Source organism: Microchirus variegatus (genome assembly GCF_963457635.1).
Source record: "Microchirus variegatus genome assembly, chromosome: 17".
Classification (NCBI taxonomy): Eukaryota; Metazoa; Chordata; class Actinopteri; order Pleuronectiformes; family Soleidae; genus Microchirus; species Microchirus variegatus.
Window position 1 is genome coordinate 13,296,787 of NC_139818.1, and position 24,454 is coordinate 13,321,240.

The window sequence follows — 24,454 nt, forward strand, 5'->3', positions numbered from 1 at the left end:
TGTTATTCTGAAACGCACATTGTCCTCGCCGAGTAATTACAGAGGAAATGAGCAGCTGGAAATCAGGATATTAAGTATTTTTAAAAGACTCCCTGACAAATATAAAGTAGGTGTTTTCTCTGTTTTTTTTCTCATTAGAAGAAGCAAACATGTGTCATAAACTTCTCACAGCAGTGTTATCCATTTTGTATTAAGTTGATAAGGGAATCTTAATTCAGTCACAAAACCTAAGGCCCCTGTTTTCACCAGGGCATCAACAACATCCTCAGCATGTGCCATTTTTTTGGGGCGGGGGTCTCCAAAAACTCAGTCTTCTAAATAATAGTCTGTCCAGCTCACATTTGTCTGGGAACGTCTCACAGATCTTCATGAAATGTGTCATCATTAGTCTTAACACCAAACATTTCAAAGTCAGTGATGCTGCATTGCCATTTCTTTCATACTTCTTTTCAGCTGATAGCATTGGCATTTGGGGTCGGGGCTTTATTTGTCATCACTGCGTGTCTACAAAGTGTGGCTTATATTATGTTGTAATGTTGTGATGTGCATGGAAATCTGAGCAGGGAAGGTAATATCATCCGACACCTGCGTTTGTGTATTGTGGATATACAGAAAAGTCTTGGTGATTCTTTTGTTTTGTTACTTTGCTCCCAATTCCTAAAGGAGTCATATTATCCTGTCCTATTATCATTGTCCTAATGAACATGCTTTGGTCTAGTATCTCTTAAAAAAATAAAAATAACCAAAACTTTAGGGATAGGAAATGACATCAGCCACAGAGGCTACTGGGAGCTAACAGCAGTTTTGAAAAGTGATCATTTGCAGGCTCTAGCAGGCACATTGCCGTCATATATAACATGTAGCCACTGGACAGATAAATCCCCTGAGTTAGTTTGTGTAGAACTCTGTGCTGCACTGTGGAGCCAAGAATAGAACTTTTCGCGGACTTTATCGGATACCGTTGCCCTCGCCAGCACTTGTGTGTTTTATGGACAAAGCGGAGCTCCGCAAGACAACAATTCCAGGTATTTAGTGCTTGGTTGACTGATAGGGCCTCCAGAGTCTCAAATAATTATAAGTATAAAATGATTAAAAAGTTGATTTTGCATAATATGGGACCTTTAATACTTGTAATACATTTTACTGGGTGCTTGTCTTTTAAGGCTTTGTCCATACACAAGTGAAGCATGGTAACAACACAAGCACTTTAATTGTGTCTCACTTTTTTTTTTTTTACCAACATGTGTCCAGTATTTAACCACTTTTTATCAAAGTTGATCCATCGACTGAGAACATTTCTGGCTCTACAGCTTTTGGATGTTGCGGTTCGGTTTCACAGCCACTGGTCTAATGCTTGGCTTGTCTGGATTTGTTAGTTTTATATGAAATGGTGTTAAAGTAAGTGGTTAAAGAAATGTTTTAATCAGGACATTTTTTTTATATTTTATAAAGTTAGTCAATAATTATCTCCACTGATGACGTAAAGGAAAAGCTATGTCCTTGCCTTCCTTATAAGCATATCACATTTTTTTAAGCATCTGGTATTCCAACTCTGCTAGTTTTTCCTATTAAAAAAAATTATGTTTCCCTTTGTATACTATTTTTTGCAGCATGCACTGTTAAACGGTGTAAGATTAGCTTGAGAATGGAAACTGCAAACCATGCAGGATTTTCTAAATGCAGCTGCAGGTCTCTATTGTGTAATTATAAGCACTTAGCATCAGGTAATATCTCTTACTGTTATCCCCAAATCATCAATGTGTTGTCTCTGTTTGACTGCTGATGAGGAATAAAACTTTGAGAAAAAGTTTTAACAAGTAATTAAACTACTGAGAGAGAGGGAGGGAGGGAGTGTGTGCATGTGCATGCGTGCATGTCTGTATGTATTGGTGTTTGCAACCTTGAGCCAAAGTGTCTTCCATAATGAGCTTATCTCCATGCAGCCACCTAGCAGATTTCTGTTGCCATGCCACCACTCAGTCGCACTCAATCATTCTACGGTCTATAAAAAGATGTGGGTATCCTGGGAGAACTGAATCTTGCCTCAGCTTTCACTCTCACTGCCTTTTCTTTCTCTTTCTGTATTTTTTTGGCCTTCTGACTCCTCTGATTCTTCCTTTCTCCTCCTTTTGCCTTTCTACCCCTCTCATCCTTCAACTTTTTGTCTCTGTCAGCCTAGTCTTCTCTGCACCTCTTGCCTCTAAGAGATCCCAGTGGTGATGATGGAGCTCCTTGATACAAGAGGAAATCCTTGCGGGGAGTCTGTAGCCTCCTCTCATTTATCTTTCTGTGCCAAAGCTTTGGTGTTTTTGGAGCACAGTAAATAAACATTCAGTGAGAGAAGGATTCCGGGATTTTGCTGCTATGATACAAGTTCACCGACTCTTTTTCAAGCTTCTCCCTAATGCGTCAGTGTGGCCATGGCTGAAACCTTTGAGAAGACACTGTAGATGCGTGTCCTCTCTGTTATGAAGCCCTCCACATATGGAAACCCCTTTGTTAATAAAACATGTAACGTTTGTGATGATTACACAAGGTTGCATCAGTGAGTTGGTGTTGTGTGGTGACTCAGTGAAGGCCGTTTTTGATAGAACATACTGTGGAGGGGCAGTTTGCCCTCAGAGCAAAGGAAGAAAGGCAAACAAGCTTGAGGGAATAAGAAATTAACACACACACACAGTCTTCTTGTTACTGGTCCACATACTTCACACACTTCTTTGTACTCTGAGTACAGCTGAGGTGAATTTGTTAGCCGTAAAAGCTATCTTACTTAGAATGAAGATGCACTCTGCACCTTTGTTTGTGTAAATGCCTCATTTGACCTGGGTGGATGAATATCAACGCTGAATTAAATTATATATTTAATGGGGGTTTTTTTGTTTAGTTTTTTTGCATAAAAGCGTTCCCTTTTTCCTTTTCACTTTCAACAGCGTTTCACACGCATTTTGTTAAGTTGCCAGGGGAAAGAAAAGGTCTGTTATTGCCACTCCTAACATATGTGTTGGTTTGTGGTGAAGCGATTGTGCAATTCTTCTCCACCCGACCACAGCCAAAGATGGCGTGTAACACAAAAACACCACCTTGAGATCCAGCAGGAACAAAAGGAACGCTCACTCCTCAAGGGATGATGCTCCCCGTTTGTCCGATTAGTCAGCAAAGCTTGCCGACATAGAATGTAGCACTGGGGTTTTCTAATTACTGGTTTTCAGCAGTTTTACTCACTCTCTGTCTACCTGAGATGCGCCTGTTAAAATGTTGTTAATCACCAGCTGTTTACAGTGTGAGAGGCAGCAGTGTGCCTAAAAGGTGCATTGCAGTATTATCTGCATCAGAGGTGAAGAGGAAAATATCCATTACATGCACTGCATTACCTGCATTTTGTCTATGCTCCTTTGTGTTGGTTATACCTGTGTTATGATGAGTTGGTGTTGGTGTGGGGAGGATGGGGAGGAGGTGTCATGGCAACAGCCTTCTGTATAATCTACTATCATCTCGATGAAGTTGCTCTGATATTCCCCCCTTGTGCACACGGACACACTTGACATGATTTACATTCACTGCTGCTGCTGCTGAGTAAGCACTGCCAGGGGGCCGGAGGTCATGTGCATTAAATCGGATATACGTGCTAGGGTAATCCTCCAATGACAGAAGAACCACCGTGCAGCTAACCTCTCATGTCTCAAGGGTATATACTGTATAAAGGTTTTTTTATTTATTAAATTTTTTTTACATCGCTGTTTTGATCTGCTAGATCCCGCACCTTGCTGAAGGTGTTCGCATTCACGGAGAAAAGGTCACGGAGGCGCTGAGGCCTTTCCATGACCGCCTGGAGGCCTGCTTCAAGCAGCTGCGGGAGAAGGTGGAGAAACAGTACGGCGTGAAGTCCCTGGTAAGAGCTTTTACGTGATTATGACCTTCTCTGTTTCATCAAAACTGCTGTGCTGCTTTGTGCAGGTACTAAGCACTCATCTTTGATACAGTTTCACATTCTATTTTATTTCCATGAAAAATAACCTTACTTAAAAAATATATATACTGTATATATCATACAATATCAATTAGTCATTCTCTAATGTTCTGTATAAGAGGACAGGAATAGCTAACCAAGAGATAGGCAAACAGACCCTGCTCCCTTTAAAATGTCCATATCCCCTTATTTATATATATGTATATAAAAATGTGGGTATAATCTTCCAGTTTGCTTATTGAGAACAACCAGAAAATAAGAATAGATTTAATAGCCACTAGGGAGGCGACTCTGCTCTGCTCCTCCTTCTCACTTGATTTATAACATTTGCAAACATTTTCCTGAGGAGTTAATGCTCTCAATCTTGGGTTCCGGTTCTTCTTCTTTAACAGAACTTGATGTCAGTTTTGTAAATGTTTTAATTGGGGGTCGTCTTTCAACTCAAATGTTGTGGGTTCAATTCTGGGCTCTGCTAGTCTACATGCCAGTCTGTCCTTGAGCTAGGGATGTGAATCTTTGGGTGTCTCACGATTCGATTGGATTCAAAATCGATTCTCGATTAAAAAATTGATACAATGCATAGTGTGTTTAGGCAAATTATGGCATCAAAGCAATACAGTTTGTATAAGATAATGTGATAATGTGACCACACAAAGGCAAACAAGACAAAGTTAACATTTATTCATTCAAAACAAATAAAAACTTACTTACTGTACAAAAAAAAGCTTGCATAAATAAAAGCCTAGCTGCCTTTTTTTCAAAAAATCGATTTGTGAAGTTTATGAATTTATTTATTTAGAATCGCGATTTCTATGTGAACCAATTTTTTTCCCCCACCCCTACCTTGAGCAATCGGGCAAAACTGTGGTGTCAAGCGACTTTGAGTGGTCATCAAGACTAGAAAAGCGCTATATAAATCCAAACCATTTACCATAAATTATTTTCTCATTTAGAGGAATATTGAAGATATATCACGGAACGTATGAGTGGACACCAGTGTGATTGACAGCTAATATCATCCAAACGGAGGAAACCTCACTCTGTCTTGCTCGTCAAATCACCAACCAAGAGAATTCAAAACAGAACTTAAGATGCTTATGGGATGTCACTGCTGCTTACCAGAAACATCTTTATTAGCACAATAATGATCAGCTTATGATGATATTTACAAAAGCTGCTTCTCTACAAAATCTTACAATAGACTACTGAACAGGACTATCTGCCATCTGTCCTTCATTACAGCTTTAACTGTTTGCTTGGCCAAACCAAAAAAAAAAAACTTCCTACCTCCACCTTACCTGAGGTATAGGACTCTTCACTCAATTGAAGGGAAGAGGACGGTGACCTTTCAAACATAAGAAAAATCCATCCCCTTCCAGGGTCAGTTAATAAGGTTATCCTAATGAATGTTCAGTGGCCCCTTTCTTTACTCTTAAAATGCAGCACTCATCATTAAAGCTGCTGACACCAAATGTTTTTGCTGCGTTTGAAGGTCTGTTAATGTATATATGCTGAGAGAAACGCTGCTGTCCTTTTAATCTGTCCATGTTAACTCCCATCCCGAAATATCCCTTTGTCTCAATATATGCAGTGGGCAAACACCAAGGGTAAGACTTAGCAGTTTGGGAATAACAAGGACATTGTGAGCTAGCGAGCTTGGGCAATGTATTTTTATGAATAAGGTATTCATAAAAAAAAAGACCTTGAAAGTAATATTGCCAGGAAAAGATGCACATTATTATTCACAAAACAATGTGTAATTTTTATAGAAATATGAAGTAAAAAGAAATGTGGGCTGTTATGACGTGATAGACGTACTGTTGCACAGTGTCTCAAGATTAAATGCTGTACAGTAAAATAAAGTGTAAATATATTTGAATTGCATATCTTACATTATTATAAAACCTTCATACTGCGTGAACGTTTGAGTAGTTAAAATGTCAGTGGATTTGTGTTTAGGATTATGTCTTTTGTCTACGATATCTTAAGATTATGGTAGCCACTGTTTCTTACTTGTAGACTAAATTTTGACGAAACCACTCACTCAAATCTGTTATTCTCTGACTTTAAGATCCACAGCTGTCCCCATCAGTTATTTTAATATTTTATTTTTGTCATATTTAGTATGGATCTACCCAAGTGACACAAACTTAACGAATGAGGCAGCAGAAGATCAGCAGCTTCTATATCGCTTCAAGCTAAAAATGCTGATGTTCACTATGGACTATGGTGCAGAAGAGAGTGACCATTAAACCACAGAGAGACGGTGACTTTTAACATGAATTTTTCCTGTATGTTTCTGCTCTTTCAGCCTGCAGCCGATGAGCGACGGGGGTCTCGCCCACACTCCATGGTGCGTTCCTTCACCATGCCCTCTTCCCAGCGGCCGCTGTCCGTGGCGTCGGTCACCTCCATTTCCTCTGACAACTCCCCGTCCAGGCCAGGCTCAGATGGGTAACGCAATACTTCAGGGCATGAAATACAGTCGAACCCTGGTCGAGTTTAAGAATTGTTTTTGAGTTATTGTCAGTAATTTGGTTACGTACCTGTGCAGAGGTTTGCATTTTGATTTAATTCAAAGAGATTTTCTCAGGATGTGCAAGGTTGTGAAGAGTAAATACTTACCACTTAAATTCCATTTAACATATTTTTAGCTATTTAATTATTCCTTTTAATTTGACACTATTATTGGAATTTGAGTGCATATGAAAGTCTGTACTAATCTTAAATAAGTACATACAGAGAGTGTTTTGCATCCCCAGCCAGCAGACTGCTGATAACTGCTTCAAGGGCAAGGAGATTGATTGACAAAAATCACGTTGTCTTTTCTCCAGCTTTGCCCTGGAGCCTCTCCTGCCAAAGAAGCTGCACACCAAGTCTCAGGACAAGCTGGACCGCGACGAATCTGAGAGGGAGCGCAAAGAGAAAAAGAAGGAGAAGAGGAACAGTAAGCACCAGGAGATCTTTGATAAGGAGATGAAGACCACGGAGATCCAACTGCAGCAGCCACCTGAGGCTGTCATACTCTCAGAGACGGTATTTTCTCTTTTTGTCTCTACCATTAGTAACTCTTCTCTCTGTCTGTTGCTTTTCTGAACCCTTCTTTATTTTATCTGTCCTGCCCTACTGCTTAAGTATGGATAATCATGGTTCAAAAGGAGGAAAATGAGGAAGATGGTGGTCGTGTTTTGACAGGCTTCTGTGGATTGTATTGTGTTTGAAGCTTAGTGCTCTCTCGGGCAGCATTTTGACATTCATTTCTTGATGTTGTTCAAACTACAGTGCGTAAACAGTCTATTTTTGTTGTTTTTGATGTTTTCACTCTACCTCTGTTTGATAATGGACTCCGTCAAGCAAAGCTATCAGACTTGACTGATAGGAAGCGTTTGTGTGTATACGTAGCTCAAGGGTCAGACGGGTGTAAGAAATAGTCTGTCCTGTCTGAATGCTGTTTTTTGAGCAGTGGAATTGATTTCTGAAACATTTTACATAATTCGTGTTGTTAATCAGAGTCCAACCTTTTTGCAGATAAAGTTTGCAGTTTTTCTCGCTTTAACAAGTTCACTGTTGTCTGTCTTCACATAAAATAAATAATTTTCTGTGTGGGAATGTCAATGCGTGATCTAAACACCACCATACTGAGAGCCATAAGGGCTTAATCAGTGTTGTGTGAACTTGAATCTAATGGATATTTGTTTCTATTTTTAAAAAAAACACACCACAGTTTTTTTATCGATGTGATGATTTAAAAAAAAAAATAATTGATTTGATTGAACAAACAAGCTCAAACAGGTGGAATATCCCAAAGCCTGCATCCTTTCCATTATAGACCTCCAAATAGCTTCTCTCTGTTTAGCATCTGTCAGTGAAATTTCTATGCTTTGCAATAACCAGTGAATCTCTGACATGTATTCATAGCCATATTTTCAACTAATTCCAAGTCTTTTATTTATCATTATTTACTTATTTCCCCCAAACTTTCCACCATTCACTCCTTCACTACTCATCTTGGTTCTCTTTGTTTCCCCCCGCTGTCTGCTGCTCATGTCCTCTTCCACCCTGCTGTGTCCATTACAGCAGAGGTATCACCCTGTTCTGCATGCCCAGTGGGAATGTTCCCTGGCTAACTGCGTTAAGATAAGCACAAAGATGGGATCCAAAGGGTGGGGGTTGGCTGAGGGCCCTGACAGTGGTGGAGCCGTCTGGTTTGTGATGTGAGCTTCCTGCCTCAGGGGTCAAGGGGACGAGCACCCTGGGGTCTCTCGGGGTCACCAAGCAGTAGCAGGAGATAGGGACCATCTGGAACAGTGGAAACGGAACAAATAGAAAATTACTAAAATCACTATTTTAATACAAATGTTGTTATTTAAAACAATTTAAATAACAACAGTGTGTGTTTTCAGTGCTGGCTGTTTGCTTTGACCCTGAACAGTTACAGAGATATTTGTTCACAGTGTGGAAAATCCATCATTACATGTACAGTATGTTTTCATATTAAAACACCAGCTATTATAAAGCAAGGATGAAGCAGCCTTGCAGGTTAGTATTGATATTGAAGCAAAGATAAGCAGCACAACCAGGAAATTTCTTCCCTGTGGTTTCACATTTAGCAACACAGAAAGTAAATATGAATATTTTCTTGTGCTGTTATTTCTTTTGCCACAATGTTCATTTAGACTCTTTACATAGTTTTGTCTGTTTCACATTGCGTGCTCAGTGATAACATCTTCTTTATCTTCACACAGATCAGTCCCTTACGGCCTCAGAGGCCAAGGAGTCAAGTTCTCAGCCAGATCGGTGGAGACCGCCGCCTCTCGGTGTCCCCGGGGCCTCCTTCTTCTTCCTCCAACTCCTCTGCCTCACCGGGACCCCCACCCATCACGCCCAGGAGCAAACTCTCCTTTAGCGCACTGCACACTGTTTCCAGTAAGAGCAAATTTATAATCCATGCACTCGCTCGCACCCGTCCGATCGCCCGATTATATTGCCGTGCACAATAAAGTCAAGCTTCGGTTGTAGATTCACCACGTCATTTAATTGGACAATCTGCTCTTGTGTCAGTATAGAAGCACTTGCAAACAATGGATTTATGGAGGGAAGTGTGTCCTGACTGTGTTATGCTAGGTGGCAATAAAACCCACCCAGAGCCTGTTATTATTGGTCGTTTTCAGGTTGACCTGTCATGTCACAGACCACTTTGGTACCAAGCACCTTTATGTGTCTTTCTACCGTCTATTAACATGAAAACAGCATAAACTTGCTCTCTTCAGTCCAAAAAATGTGGGGAAAAAACATTTTTGTTTCTATGGGTATTTATGGGTCAAAGCCCCGAGGTTATTCATTAGGTATATTCCATTATCTGAATGTGTTCACTTGTATTAATGTGTTTACATGTGTTTTAAAAGTTTGTAACAAAATATGTAAATGTAGTGACTATTAGCACATACTGAGGTACATGGATACTTTATTTAAATCTCAAACATAGTGCAACTGTAGGTGTTATATATATATATATCTACACCTCCATAATTCACCATGCAAATGAAAACTGTCAGCGCCGCAGATTTACCTCTAAATCTGTCTCTTTATGGCTGTGCTGGCTGCTAACACCAGGATCACACATAATGGCTGTGTGTGTGTGTTAACTTGCTCATTAAGCGTGCTCATTACTAAAGCAAAGAGCCTGCAATTACTGCGTGAGATTTATTCAACTTCTTTGCATTGTGATACAGACGCTACTAAAAAGTGACACGGATTGCTTTCTCACGCACAGGCTCATAGAGAGAGATTTTAAAGAGACATTTAATGACGCGACTGAACGACTTTCATCCTATTATTGTCAACATTTCAGTATTTCATGTCTGTAAAGTTGGACGTTTGCAAGAAAAATGTGTAAAAAAGTGTGCCGCGGACCTCCAGTTGATGGCTCCGAAAACTGGATACAACACAATGGTTGCATATGGAAGACCTGAAATTGCAGACGTGCTGTTTAATACACAGTAATACATTTCGATGATGAATGTGAGCTGATGTACTCCGTGCAGGTCTGGAGCTCAACGGGATGGGCCACTCTGACAAGGGTGAAACTCCTCCTCCGCTGCCTCTGAAAGGCAGCACGGCTGATTACGGCAACCTGCTCGATAATCAAGACTTGACGAGTCCCACGACGCCTCCGCCACCTCCGCCACATCAAAGGGTAGGTGTTTTAATTAGGCCTGAGAGGAGCTCCTTAATGATGCTGGCTACTTACAATAAAACAAGATGCTGCTACACTCATTTGACATTTCAGTCAACCTCATCCACAATCCCCTGACCCTGCACACTCATGACATTCATGCCTCTGCGTGTGTGCGTGTTCTGAGTGTATGTTTTACACTTGTACTCCGTGCATGCTTCACTTTGGTAATCTGTGTCACAGAAGAGTGTACGCATCAGTCAGTCGGCAGGGAAGAACTGTCCAATGTCCACCCTGTGGTTATTTATTTTTTGCTCCCCTTCAGCCAGGCCCCGGCGCTCAGACGTGATTGATTGGATGATTACTTTAGCTCTTACATCCATCAGGAGCTCTCCCACTGTTAATAAGCGGCTCATCTCTTCACACTCAGCCACGTCGTCTACGCTGGCTGCCTTCTCTCCTTGCCACTCTGTTAACTAATCTTATTTATCCACTGTCACAGCCCGTGGACAGGAAGTAAGACAGAGCCACACACACTCACACACTCACAGTGTGACAGCGGACTGACAGCAGTGTAGTGAGAGCAGATGTTCTTTATTTACAGTCCTTAATGTAGGCAGAAGTGAGGTCATTGACAAGCATTGTTCGTTGTCTGTTGTAAACTCGGGTGTTTTAAAGGATGTGTTGGCTGAGGGACACATTTCACACTCTCTCCTGTCAAATCAACCGTTTCAAGTATTTTAGGAGTTTAAGTTCCTGAAATACCACATGGTTACAATGGATGTTAGTAAAAAAACATCATTATAGTTTGTGTTACGGCCTCCCTTAGGCGATACAGACGTGGCTCAATAGGAGACTGGACATAGGACGCCACAAGTTTAGCCAATTATAATTTGGTTTTATTAGCAAAAAGTCATTATTTCAAAAACAAAGTAAACAAAAGAAAAGGGATAAAAATAGATTAAAAAATAAACCCAATAACAGGACTCCTGGTAACCTCCAACCAACTGAAGTGTTATATTATGTAATAAGGAGAATATTACTTATAATGAGGAGAATAATCTAAATTAAATGAACAAAAAACATCTGAGGACGGAGGAAAAAAATCCTGAGCCCTGCAGCTGTCTGCCCATTCACCATCCACTCTTTTAAAATTCCCTCCCCACGATGACGCTTTCTCCCTCTCCACTCACAGCTCTGGGATTTGATCACTGGAATGAAGCACAGATGAGTAGAGAGGAACGAGAGAAGCTGCTGGACATAATTTGACTAAAACAAATGTCTGTTACATTAAAAAAAAAAAAAAAACTTATTTTTTATTATAATAATATTTGGCAGAGCCTTTTTTCAGATGAAAGATGCAGCGACAAATAATGTTAGTAAACATAGTTTTTGCTCACAAAGAAAGGCAGAATAAGAACAACAACAACAACAAAAATCACCAATAATTACAGCTTTACCAATGAAATGTCATTTTTTAATAAAAGATTAGAATCTCAGCATACATGGTATAGACTGGTTTACAGTGTCAGACATTAACAGCCTCAATGGAGCAGGTTACAACATAATATTAATCTAATCATTCACTTTGTTACAGCGATTTAGTGTTTGTTTTGATATAAAAAAGCCACAGATTCTTGCTCGAGAAAGTCGGTCTCTTGCCCCTTCTGTTCAGCACAGTCATGCAGACGGCAAAATGTGATTGGCTGAGGTTCAACATGAAGTCTGACAAACATTCAGTGTGACACTTGAAGGCACCATGACCACTTAATCTGTCACACAGGGTTTGTGAGCTGATCCTGGCATTTGCTTTTGTATTAAATGTCCTGTCAATCATTCTTGGAGGGATGGCAGCTTTTAATCTGAATTTTTAAAAAATATATAAATATTTTTTTTTTTGTGAAAAGACAAGTTCTCTTGACTTGAGTAAAAAAAATTAATCCTTTCTACTTTGTCTCGTTGCAGCACGTTCCGCCTCCTTTGCCGAGCAAGACCCCTCCTCCACCTCCTCCCAAGACCACCAGGAAGCAGGCGTCCATCGATTCAGGAATTGTACAGTAAACAAAGACACTGACAGTAGGACCAAACAACACACTGACAACACAACAAAAGTTCCCCCTGAAAAGCGGTCGTTGTTACCCACACATTCCTCGCTCTCCCATCCTAGCTTGACAAGATGAATACCTCACTTCAGCCCGCCCCCTTTTCTTATTGTCCCTCTTTTCATTTTTCCTCCCGCTCCTCATTTTGACGACGATGCCGTCTGCAACAGGGAGCATGTTGCACAGACGAGCAGTCACTGAATTTGCAGATGCCACTTGGAGACGTTACCTTGACGTGAGATTGTGTTCAGACAAATAAGCTCCGACCAGCAGCTTCTCTCATAGTGACCCTCTCTCTCGACTATACGAGAGTACATATCTCATTAAAGTTCTATTATCTTTTTATTCCCACTATGTACAGAGGTTTGTATATATGTTTTGATTTTATTTCAGGTTTTTCATATGTGACTTTGTCTTGACTCTTTTTGTATTAACACACCATTAGATTATGTGGCATTTATATGAAACAAAAAGGGCCTGGGGGATTTGAATAGACGGGGACTTGACGGTGTTTGTGTGAGCTTCTGTCATGGATTTTAACGGTTGAATTTGTGGAGTGCACATGCATTTAACTTCATTATCACATTATCATCCTGGCTCAGACCTTATCCTACATTGCTGTAACCCTGGATTTCCATTATATTGACTGTACCCAGGTTCACTACTGACAACACTTCTGAATAAACTATTAAATATGTGTATTTTTAAGAAAAGTAATGATTTTGCTTCATGATTTTTCTCCACAGCGTCCGATACAGAGCACAACCGTGACAGCTGTGACTTCATTCTTTCATAGAGGGACCTGGTCCACAGTGTGGTAACCTTTAGACTAATGCAGTCTCATTCACATAATGTATCTACTCACCCGGTGACCATTCCTCTCTTCTCTGTAAGTGTGAATTTGGAACGCGGCCCGTATTCAAATAACAGTGGAGCAGCATCGATGAGGCGGCAGAGCGCTGGCAACAGCTTTGATTTGCTTCATGAAATCTTAAAATGTTTTCACAGGAACTGCTTAAAGGCTTAACATTAAGCGCCCTATGATAAACTGCATCCTAATTACATGTCACGTTAATAAGCGTATTATTATTGTTGTTGTTTGAGAGTGATGTCGCCTGACACATTCTTACCCGCAGCTTTCTATGCTTGGTGGCTTTAATGAATTTTGACTCCGAAGTAATGACTGAAGTATGAACTATTAAGCTGATGGATAATTATCTGTTTTACAACAGCTTCAAACTGAATGACTCTTTAATTAGTTAAGTGATATGTTTGGGTGTCGGTGGATTTACACCAATATTAAAGTTTATTGAATCGTTTTTACATAGATGCCACTTGAGGAATACAGCGTTTAGGAATTATGGGCTTTAATCTCCTTTACCTTATGTTTGTAATGTTGTGGTTTTCAGGTGCTTTTAAACAAACGGCGCAATCACTTTTACTAATAATAATCTTATGACTTCCACCACATGGGCCGATAAGTTGTTTTTCTACCTGTATGAGCACAGCTCCTGTAATGGATTTCAGTCCATCTTGTAGTTTATATTGTTCATTTCCCAGCTGTTATCCCTCCTCAAAGTGGCTCAAAGCTGCCATAAAATCATGCAGTTTGAACCTCAGTTTTTCCAAACGGTCATTTAATTGTAGGCTACACATTTGGTAACTGCATTTACAGACCCTGTTGTCGCTTCCATTAAACTATCAGCAGAATGGGAGAGCTCTGCTCTGCCTGTTTTTTGGTTTTTCTTTTTGAGTGGGTGTCCTGCAGCATCTGTTGTTTTTATGGGTGTGTGTGTTTACAAATGTGTTAGACCACCACACAAAGCCACAGCTGCCCTAAATGAACAGTGTTTTAATGGTTAATACACCTGTATGTAGAAGCTCTTTAAACTGATGATATCTTTAATGCTAAAATAAAGCTATTATTGTTATCCATGCATTTACTATTATACAAAAAAACAGTAAATCACATTATCTCTTGAATAATATGTCAAATTATAGTTATTTACTTGCATTCCTGAACAGAAAGATTTGTTTTAGTGGTTGAATGTTACGCTTGATTAATTTATGAGTTCTCAGAGAGTGAACTGAGTCACATTTAAGTATAAAAAGTTGATTCCAGTTTATTTGCGCAAATAAATAATTATGAAATAATAGATTTTTTGTTTTCTCGTTTTTATGACAGGTGGTCGAATAAATGTGTTAAGCCTCTGTGTCTTGTATATCTCAACCATATCTTTCCATTGTCCTAATTAAGAATACTGAAAATGGCACGTTTTGTCTTGGGAGTTTCTTTTTGGAAAAGCGGGAAAGAAGAAGCCGGTGAGTCGAACAATAAAATGTCTTAACTGTTGATTGATCATTCTCGCATAAAGAAAAAAATAAGTCATTCACAAAGAACCACGTTCTTTGGATTAAAAATCCTCTTTAAAGCGGGTATAAACTGATAATAATCTCCTTTAATTTCCTTTCAGCCTTCCCGTCTCCCTCCTTCCTCACATTATGTGGCTAAACCGAGAAAACCGTTTAATCCCAGTGAGAACACTGTTGTGTAAATGTTACCACTGATGAATTTCAAGGTGCATGTGCGGTGTTGGGACCTTCGCTTGACCATGGGCTACCCGACAGTGTGATAAATTGCTCTCCGAATACAGAAAGAATAGGGGTAAGTAATGTTCAATAAAAATGCAAGTCGTATTATTATACCTGTGCAATTTTCTGTCGTCCGTTCTTTTCTTTCCTCGCTCCACCCAGTTCCTCTGGAGGCTCCTGACGACCTGACTCTCCGTATGGACCGTAACCCTCACGACAGTGCGGCACAACGCTCTACGAAAACATTGTTCATTAAAGCCTGTGCCTCGTGAGAAAAATGAGCAACATTAATGGCCGCTAATTTGAAAATCTTTCCTAATTGCCAATCAATGACTTGAAAGCATAAACATAATGCTGCTGTCCAATGAACCACGACAAAACATGAGGGGGGGAGCAACATGCAGCTGATCGCAGGTTTATATATGATGATTTAAATGAGCTTTTATATGAGGTGCTTAAAGAATATAAATATCATATAATCTAAATATCCCATGATTACTGCTGCGGTCACTTGTTTGTTGTTGTCACGTATTTAGTGGAACAACAATCACCTGTGTCTGACTCAAGCTCGACTAATTTGATTTGTCGTGTCCAACAGCTGCCGAGTGAACGTGGAGCTTCATCAGGAGATGTAAAGTGAACTCTGTGACCAAGACACTGAGAGGGAACAGTCAGAGGACGAAGGGCACATGGATATTTAGAGTTCTATTACAACAGTTATTATAACAGTTCTTATTAAAAAAGAAAAAAAAGAAGTGTCACAGCTGTAAAATGTACCCGAGTGTGTGTGAAGGACCAAGTTTCCATAGTGAAGGTAAGATACCATGCACACACCGTGATGCTGCCCCCGTGCTTCACAGCTTTGTCTCATGATTGCAAATCGAAAGAAACTGTTTACAAAAAGAAAAAGGACAAATAAGTGATGATTCACTGTAGCGTGAAAGGTTTGTGCAGGGGGTGGGTGGGGGGGGGGCAATGAATGCAGCCAAATCATTATGTCGACACATTGGTGAAAGTACATTTTCCTGCAAAGAGGGTAACCCAAGGTTCTAAACACAGTCAAAGAAAACACTATTAAACAAGATAAATAACTATTGCTTAATGCAGTTTAAAGGTTTATATAAAGTAGGTTTTTCCGCTCTCGGGGTCCTCATATTTGATATGGCAGAGATTATTTTCTTTTACAGTGGATGCCTTCCCTGACATAACCCTCCTATTTATGCAGGCTTGGTACTTGACCCTGACTTTCCGTTTGCCCAGGGTCTGGCTGTAAAACATATATATATATAAAATCAAACAGAAAAATGACAGTGAAACTAGGTCAATGTATTTAAACCTAAACCTAAGAGGCACATTTAAAGTTTATTTTTCAAATGTCTAGGTGCTGCTGACTGTTTGGGTCTAACATAGTTTGGCAAAGTAGTGTTAGGGTGAGGTGGTGCTGGACCCAAGAGCAGACGGGCGGAGACGGAACACAGTTTTTTTCAGAGAGCTCAGTAAAACAAACGCCCTGCGTTCTCAGCAGTGTCTGAACTGGTTGTTATGAAACTGTAGAGCTTCATAAACAAGGTAATGGTGCAGATACACGCCCAAAAGCAGCGTTAATTGGAGCTTCCGGTCTATGTTTATGCCTTTAACAGTTTATTGATGAATGGGTTTACAGACTAATGCAGGAACCAGAGGTGAAGGATGAGATCTGATCCAGACGCCAGCGAAGGAGAACGTCAACGGAAGCGTGCAGTTCATACAACGACGACGAGTGACCGGAGAACCAGGAAGTAAGTAGGTGCTTGATTAGGGGATTGGACGCAGGTGTGCTTCTGCCACAGGTGAACTGATAGAAGGAAAAAAGGAGGCGGAGATGAGGGCGGGGCATGACGGGTAGAAGAGGATCCGTGTTCCTGTTGGGACGTCAAATTTGTGTCAATCATAAAAGTTTGCCGCAAAGATCAAGTGGAGTTAAGCGGTAAAATATGTAGGAAATATGCAAAAAAAAAAACTTTTTCTTTTTCTTTCATGTGTAAATGGAGCTTCGCAGAGGAAAAATTGCTAGAAATACAGAGCGGGTACAGTTGAACTCATGGCTGCAATAGAAACTAAATATTGACTCGAGGAGAGTAATTACTTACTGTCAATTACTAATTAATTTAAATTAGTTTTAGTGATTGGCAAGAGATTTAGTTTGCACTGTGGCGTTGCAGTTAAAAGTTATATGTGATGACTACTGAGGCTTTATCACATCCACACACTTTTTTTTTAAGAAAGTTGTAAAACAATAAAACTCGCAGAAGTCCTGGCGGGTTTTAATTCATTATATACATATTAGTCACTGGAATCCTGTTTATTGCGTTGCAATAACAAGTTTTATTCCAAAGTGTCACAGTGGGGAGAGAACGTTTCACCGATGGCATAATTCACTTAGCAAGAATCCCCGCTGCACGCTCAGTATCTGGCCTTGCAATTGAAAAAGGATATAGGGCAAAGGCATTTTCGTCAGTGGTAATTTTACACGGATAACTGGCAGCTATTTCACTAGGCTCTAAGTGATTTGTGCTCAGGCGGTTTTCTTCAGCCTCACCCCTCAACAAAGCACAGAGAAAATGCATCATTTAATTGAGAGGATTTCCAGGAGCTTTGTGGGGAGAGAAGCTGAGGGTTAGCTTCTTCCCTCCAGGAGGAAGTATTTACAACGCACTCCATCCCCGTCGCATTTGTCATTTCAGCCTGGAATAATGTGTAGTATTTCCCCCCCTCCCTCGACACACTTTCATTCGCTGGTGGGCTGCAAATGTGCATGCTTCTCTTTAAATGTCTCCTCGGCATAATGAAGTAGGACTTTATTTCCATAAATCAACAGCCGTGCATATATCAGCAACTGCCGATGGGGATTTCACCGCTTTCTTTTCCACCGATTGGATTCTCACAACAAGCACACACTAATGGACGTGGTTAGTGGTTGGTATTACATTATACTGTTAATATGGTTCACTCTGTGAATTCATAGTGTTTAAACAATAAAGCCAGCTGTTCTCATTTACAGATGTGTTTAGTTAAAGGGGACATATTATGCAAAATCAAAGTTTAAATCATTTAAATCCTTATATTTGGTACTCTGGAGGTCCTATCAGTCGTATCAGGCAAAGTGTGAAAAAAGATGACTCGCTCGTGTTTGTGTGTCCTCCTCAGTCTAAGTACAGGAAATGAAACGCGATGTTGACTTCTGCGCTCACTGGGACGTCACAAGACGCTAAATTCCTGGAATTGTTGTCTCACCGAGCTCAGCTCAAAACATGCGAGAGTGCTGGCGATCAGAAAACCCGGAAGTCCGCGAAAAGTTCCATTCTTGGCTCCACAGTGCAGAACAGAGTTCTACACAAACTTCCAGCCTCAGAGGATTTATCTGTCCAGTGGATACATGTTATATATGACGGCAATGTGCCTGCTAGAGCCTGAAAATGAACACTTTTCCAAATGCTAACTGCTGTTAGCTCCCAGCAGCCTCTGTGGCTGATGTCATTTCCTGTCCCTTAAGTTTTGTTTTACTTTTTTTAAGGTGGACTTAGAGATACTACTAAACAGAGCGTTCTGAACAGGGCTGTTTTGGCAGGGTGATTGAACTGCTGTGGTGTTTCATCCTTATGGTATTTTGACCAAACCATGTCACAGACATCTTTAATAGGACACCAGGGAACTAGTTTAACTTGGAGAAATAAGGTATAATGTGACCCTTTTAAAATAACAAGTGCAGGTTGTAGAGGTGTGGGTCTTTGGATCTGGACATTTTCCAAAGTTTCTGGTCACATTTGAAGAATCGGTCAGTGCCAGGCTTGAGCATGAAGGAATCAAGACACTCACCCATTCACTCACTCACTGTGGATCCTGCAGAGTTTCACCTGTTTTCTCACTTCAGCTCACTCTGACAATATCTGGAGATTTGATTCAGGAGATGAAACGATTTCTGTAGACAATCGCATTCACACTTAAAGCAGGCGACCTCTGGAGTTAAACGAATGTTTGAAAGCAGCTTCAGACTCTATAGTGTAGCTCTGCACCAAAGTAATGTCTGCTATATTAAATGCCCTTCTATTTCATTATTAGTTAGAGATTTCACAGTAGATGAAAAGTCAGCGGTTGATCAGAAATCATCAGGTTTTATCCTCTGGAGACTCTGAAGGTCTATGAAATGACTGGACCTAAAGCTGAAATGGACACATCTTCAATATGATATTAAAGGTAACGACAGTATAAGAGTTAATATTAGTCTCCCATAAGCGACACAGTTGAACAGCCTATTGAAACTGACGTAGAGAAGAGGTTTTATTTAGTATTCATCTTGTATAATATTATGACACAACACTAGCTCTCAGCACCTCTGAGGCCTCTTTAAAATATGACATTTTTTTACTAAATTGGTGGCCAAACTCATGTCTGGTGTAGTTTCTGTGTGTTTAAACTGATACTGAATAACATAATAACTGCTAATAATTATTGTTCTTGAGACTAACAGTGCAGTTTCCTCTCTGAGTGTCAGTCAGATGGAAGTGAAGACGGCTTTACGTCGTCCGTTGGCAAACTAAACGTACAGCTGCCTGTTGGAGCTCGTCGTAAACAAACATGAAGCTTCGGCAGCAGTCACTCGATGTCAACATGACGCTGGAGTGTGTATGCGTAGCTGTCACAGACGGTGTCACACAGGAACCGTAAGGCCCTTTTCTTTCTTTTTTTCTTCTTTTTTTTATCTAAGCAAAGCTGTCACCGAGTCTTTGAGTAAAGTGACGGGATGAAACGTGTTCAATCGCAGAGCAAACGTCGCTCGGTGTTCGTTTTCCTCTTATGAGAGAGAGGGTGAGCGTCACGCCACAGAAATGTCAAAGTAAACTTCCTCATTGAGTCAGTTAAAAAAAAAAGCCTACATATGAGTCGCTGCTGAAAACAATTTCAGTGGTTTGAACTCAGTGCTTTGAACTCTGTTTAGATGTCTGAATAAATGAAGATTAGATTATCCTTTTTTTATTCCCACGATTGGGTAATTAAGGGTATTTCAGCAGCAAAGACAATTTCATTTACTGATTTGTTTCTTGATAGTGATTAGTTTGCATTGTTTCTCTTCATTGGACAAAACAGAATTGGTGCATCTCAACTTTGGGATTTTTTTTATTTTCTGATTACGGGTGTAAATATTTATGACAATTATTTGACTAATTGTTAGTTGTAGTTCTACAGTTCAACTAAACATATATAGTACCTTCACCCCACGATTGATTAGTCATCACTGACTAATGATTTGTACCAAGTATGAAGTAATTTTCTGACTTCTTTGTGACATTACAGTAGATTTTATGAAATTGAATGATGAACAGCAAAAGTTTTCTATCGTCTCGCTTGTTTTCTTTGCAGTCATTTTGGAAAGTTTTTTCCTCTGCCACATACTTCTGTTGACCTAAACCTTGACATTTCAGTCCCCAAAGTAATTGATCTCCCACCAAGTGAAGTTGTTTTATACTTCTATACAAACACACAGAGGTGAAAACAATGACCTACTTCCATCTTTGTCAGTATCTGATGTTATATATCTGATGTTCGTAAAGCAAATTCATTTTGAATGAAGCATGTTATATACAAACAGTTGATTATGGTGCTTGTTTTCTGTGTCGACCATCGTATTGGACAGTTTCTAGCATTTTATTGACCAAACAATCAGTTAATTCACACATCAGCAGGTTTATATAAGCGATCATTATCAGGCTTTTGTAATGAGTTAGTTTTGGGTCAAGTTTGGAGTGTATACGGCGTGAGATTTTGCTGGACCTATTTTCTACTGCGTGTGCGCAAACCTCTCCGTAAACACCTGCACTGGTAGGTGTGAGCCAAGTCTTTGATCGAAACACTGAAACGCTGTTTTTCTGTTCTGCCTCCAACTTTACACACTCCAGACAGACACTCCATCACTCCTTTATCACGAGCGACTGTCACAGGCCTGTCGACACACGACTACAAAGCACAGGAGAGCTCGCGAGTGTTTTCACCCTGAGCCTGTTAGTGTGGATGTTGTTTTTGTGCTATATTCAGCACTAAATACAAAATGTACATTCTTTACACAAGCTTATTATCTTGGTTTTGAGAAAGGGAGGGAGGGAGGGAAGAGGGAGCGAGAGAGCCAAGTGGTGGTGATCTATATTAGCTGAGGCTATTATGAAGCACTGGGTTTTCCCCGGCAGTCCATGAGATGTGTTGCTAGGAAACCTACCTAGAGATCGTGGGTGGAGAAGTGGTTTGATGAGGAAACAGGGTTCCCAGCCAGTTTCAGCATCACATGGAAACAACTAAAAAGTGCCATGAGCATGATGTCCCAATAGCAGAATATTGAGTTGATTTTGATTAATTAAATCTTTACGATTTGGTCTTCCGAGCTCATTGCCGTATTTAAATAGATTCTTTTTTTTTCTTGTTGATTTATGTGCCAACAGTTTCATAGCCTGTTTTTATTCTAACTAAATGGGGGAAAATGTGATTAATTGTCATTCACAAGCATCCGTCATTATAATACACTGATAGTAGACATTGTTTTATTCTTATGTTCATATTCTATAAAAACTCTAAATGTAGCACGGAGCATAAATAGTGTTAGAGGAAGTATAAATGTTGTAATGAGAGATTGTGTGCATCCGTTAGAGTGAACTTCCAGACACTCACTCATCACTTTTGTCTCTGTGTCTGTATTATTTTTTTTTATTCTTTGTGATTAAAATCAATACGCTGATAAGATTCTGCTTTTCATATATTCTGCCTCCCAGGAAGCTGCACAGAGAGCGTTTGATCAATAGTTTGTTTGACCAAGTAATGATGAAGGTGCCACGCGCTTGTCTGAAGCAATGCTGCCCTCATCTGGTTACCGCTCGTAGTGCGTCCTTCTTGCCACATCACGCTGCCTGCATGAGTAATGACCAGTGACATAAACCTTCGACTTGAGTATATATAATTTTAAGGGGCATATTAATAGTCTTGACATCTGCAGCATCCGACATCAAATCATGTCGGCGTGGTTTCCGCAGAAGTCGGTTCGTGTGGCAGTTGTTTAACGGAGCTATATGGAATTTTCAGATCTGAAATATCTCTGCTTGCGAAAACCTCATTTCGTGACTCTCCCCTGTGCCAGGTTTTCTGTATTTAAAGACCACACTGGAGAGAAACGGCAGCAGAGTGTATTTAACCTCTCCTCAGCTGATGTTGAGCCCAGGCACAGTGTGAGCTTGCCTCTAACAGAGCAGTAACATCTGATCTCTCCAAGGATGTAATCAGGAGCAGAGGTGTAAATCTGCCCAACGGAGGAGAGAATTAAGCTAATGCAGCGAGGAGCAGTGAAGCAGAAGGCCGCGCTTGTTGTATTTCTCCCTCGGTCAGCGTGCTGTCTGCAGGGCTGCTGCCTCTTTAGCTCTCACAGACAAGACACACTGTCAGGGCCAAACAGTAATTGGTCAGAGGGGATGACACGGAGAGCAACGTCTAATTACTGAGGAACAGATTTGACCCCATGGGCCTCACACACGTACAAATGCAGTGAGGTATTTATGCGCTGGTGATATGTGGAGGCTGAATTTAAGCCAAATTCCTTCAAAGCAAAGTCACCAAAAAACACAGTGTTGTTGTTGTTTTAAATTAAGAAGGACATTTAAATGTTGCACAGACTGAAGTACGTGTAGAGTTTGAACAGCTTTTAGATTCATTTGCTGAAAAGGAAGATTTCTCTGTTGTGGTAGTGTATTGATTTCTTCTTACAATAGAGCAGAGGTGTCAAACTGGTGGCCCGTGGGTACCATGCAGCCCCCCGATCAATTACATGCAGCCCTGTACTTAATATCATGAAAACATGAGAGAGGCACAGCTGCCAGCGAGGTGATAGAAAATACACAGAATGTAGTACGAAATATATTTCGCAATAGTAATAAGATATTTGGTTGTAATTATAACATTATCAAATGTATTACATACACTTGTTAGGTGTTTATATAACAGTAGTCCACAATATTGTTGACTTAATTTTTGGTTTATTTTTCTGTTATTTGACATTAATAGGTTTATTTTGCCTCATAAATATATCATTATTGTGAAGTATACATCGTTCTGCACTTTTATTTTGAAATAATTTCATGAAATTCATGAAAATCTTGAATGCAATATGATGATGGAATATTGTGCCCATATATAGACTGGCCCCCTGACCAGACTACATGCCCATTGGCCCTAAGGGCATTTGAGTGTGATATAGTGTGTGTTGTGCTATTATGCAACAACTGTGAATCTCAAATTATATACATTTTTCTCTTCACCTCCATAGCACTTATCAAAAATGACACTGAAGTGGCTTGATGTAAAGTGTAAAGCTCAGATAGGGATCCTGCTATAAATGGTTACACATTGTGTAGAATTGAAAGATGCTGTGAGTCTAAAGAGGCCGTATTATTTTAAATGTTAGCCCTCCTGAATTTGTCCTTCCGATTGCCATACACCTTTTGTCCTCTGGGGGCAAACATGACCCCGCCTGGTTTGACTGTTATTTAAAGCATAATGGAGTATAAATTGTTAAACACATGCAGATTTGGGGATTAGGCAAATTGGACACTCTAAAGTGACAGTAGGCGTGAGCGTGAGGGTGGATGCTTGTTTGTTTGTGTATGTCCCTGTGATGGACTGGTGAACTGTGCAGAGTGAACCCCGCCTTTGACCCTATATGTCAGCTTGTTTTGGAATTTAGGGCCAATGGACCATGTTTACATAAAAGTACACCCTGTCATTTAAAGAATATAAAGTGGAAACTTCACCCAACTCTGTGTTACACCTTTTAATGTCAACTATATTCAAACACAGGGACAACATTTATTTATTTCATTTGGAATTTAAGGCCAATAAAACCTCAATTTTAATGAACGTTTACATTGTTTTGGAGTAAAAAATAATAAAGTCAACATTCAGAGTCGCGTGTGTTGATAGATCATCACAGACTGGTGTATGTCAAAGTTTAGTGAGGACGCTGTTTTTAATAAACCACTTCAATGGCACTTAATAGCACCAAATAATCACACCTCTTGTCTGGTTTGACTGTTTATAAAGCATAGACGTATAAATCATCCCCCACCTCTGTGATTCAACTCATTACTCTGACACATAAAACATGGCAACATATTATTTCCAAAACATTTAAGGAGATTTAAGAGTGTGTAGGATTTAGCAGCTTATTGATGATGTTGGTGATGATGAAATTCTCTCACCTCAGCCTTCTCTTACACACAGGAGAAACTTTAGTTATCATAGAAAAAACTCAACTCAAAAGTTGATTAGTTTGTTCATTAAAAACATGGTGGAGTCTGTAGAGAAGACCCAGAGAGAGTGTAAATGTGCTCATTCTTCTGAAAATGAAAACAGTAATTCATACCTGGAGAGAAAATAGTTTCTTTTAATATTGCATTTCTACCAAATGGAAATAATGTCACCTAAATCTTACACACTGCACCTTTAAGCCTCCTCTATTTTTCTCATGTCACTCTGCATCCAAACATAATCCTCCACTAGGGGGAGACTCTGAGCGTGCCAGGGCCCCCCCTGCCTGCACAAATGGATAAT

At 40.0% G+C, this 24,454-nt stretch overlaps 1 protein-coding gene across 1 annotated transcript in view; it reads left to right on the plus strand.

Annotated features, from left to right (window-relative positions):
* Window positions 1-12,779, plus strand: part of dock1 (dedicator of cytokinesis 1) — a 176,055-nt gene extending 163,276 nt beyond the window's left edge. Inside the window, exons 47-52 of the mRNA XM_083904018.1 lie at window positions 3,752-3,889; window positions 6,279-6,421; window positions 6,802-7,003; window positions 8,713-8,893; window positions 10,012-10,163; window positions 12,108-12,779. Coding sequence (XP_083760144.1) covers window positions 3,752-3,889; window positions 6,279-6,421; window positions 6,802-7,003; window positions 8,713-8,893; window positions 10,012-10,163; window positions 12,108-12,203 — 912 coding nt within the window. The 3' untranslated portion in view covers window positions 12,204-12,779. The remainder of the gene's footprint in view (window positions 1-3,751; window positions 3,890-6,278; window positions 6,422-6,801; window positions 7,004-8,712; window positions 8,894-10,011; window positions 10,164-12,107) is intronic.
* The last annotated feature ends 11,675 nt before the right edge of the window (window positions 12,780-24,454 follow it).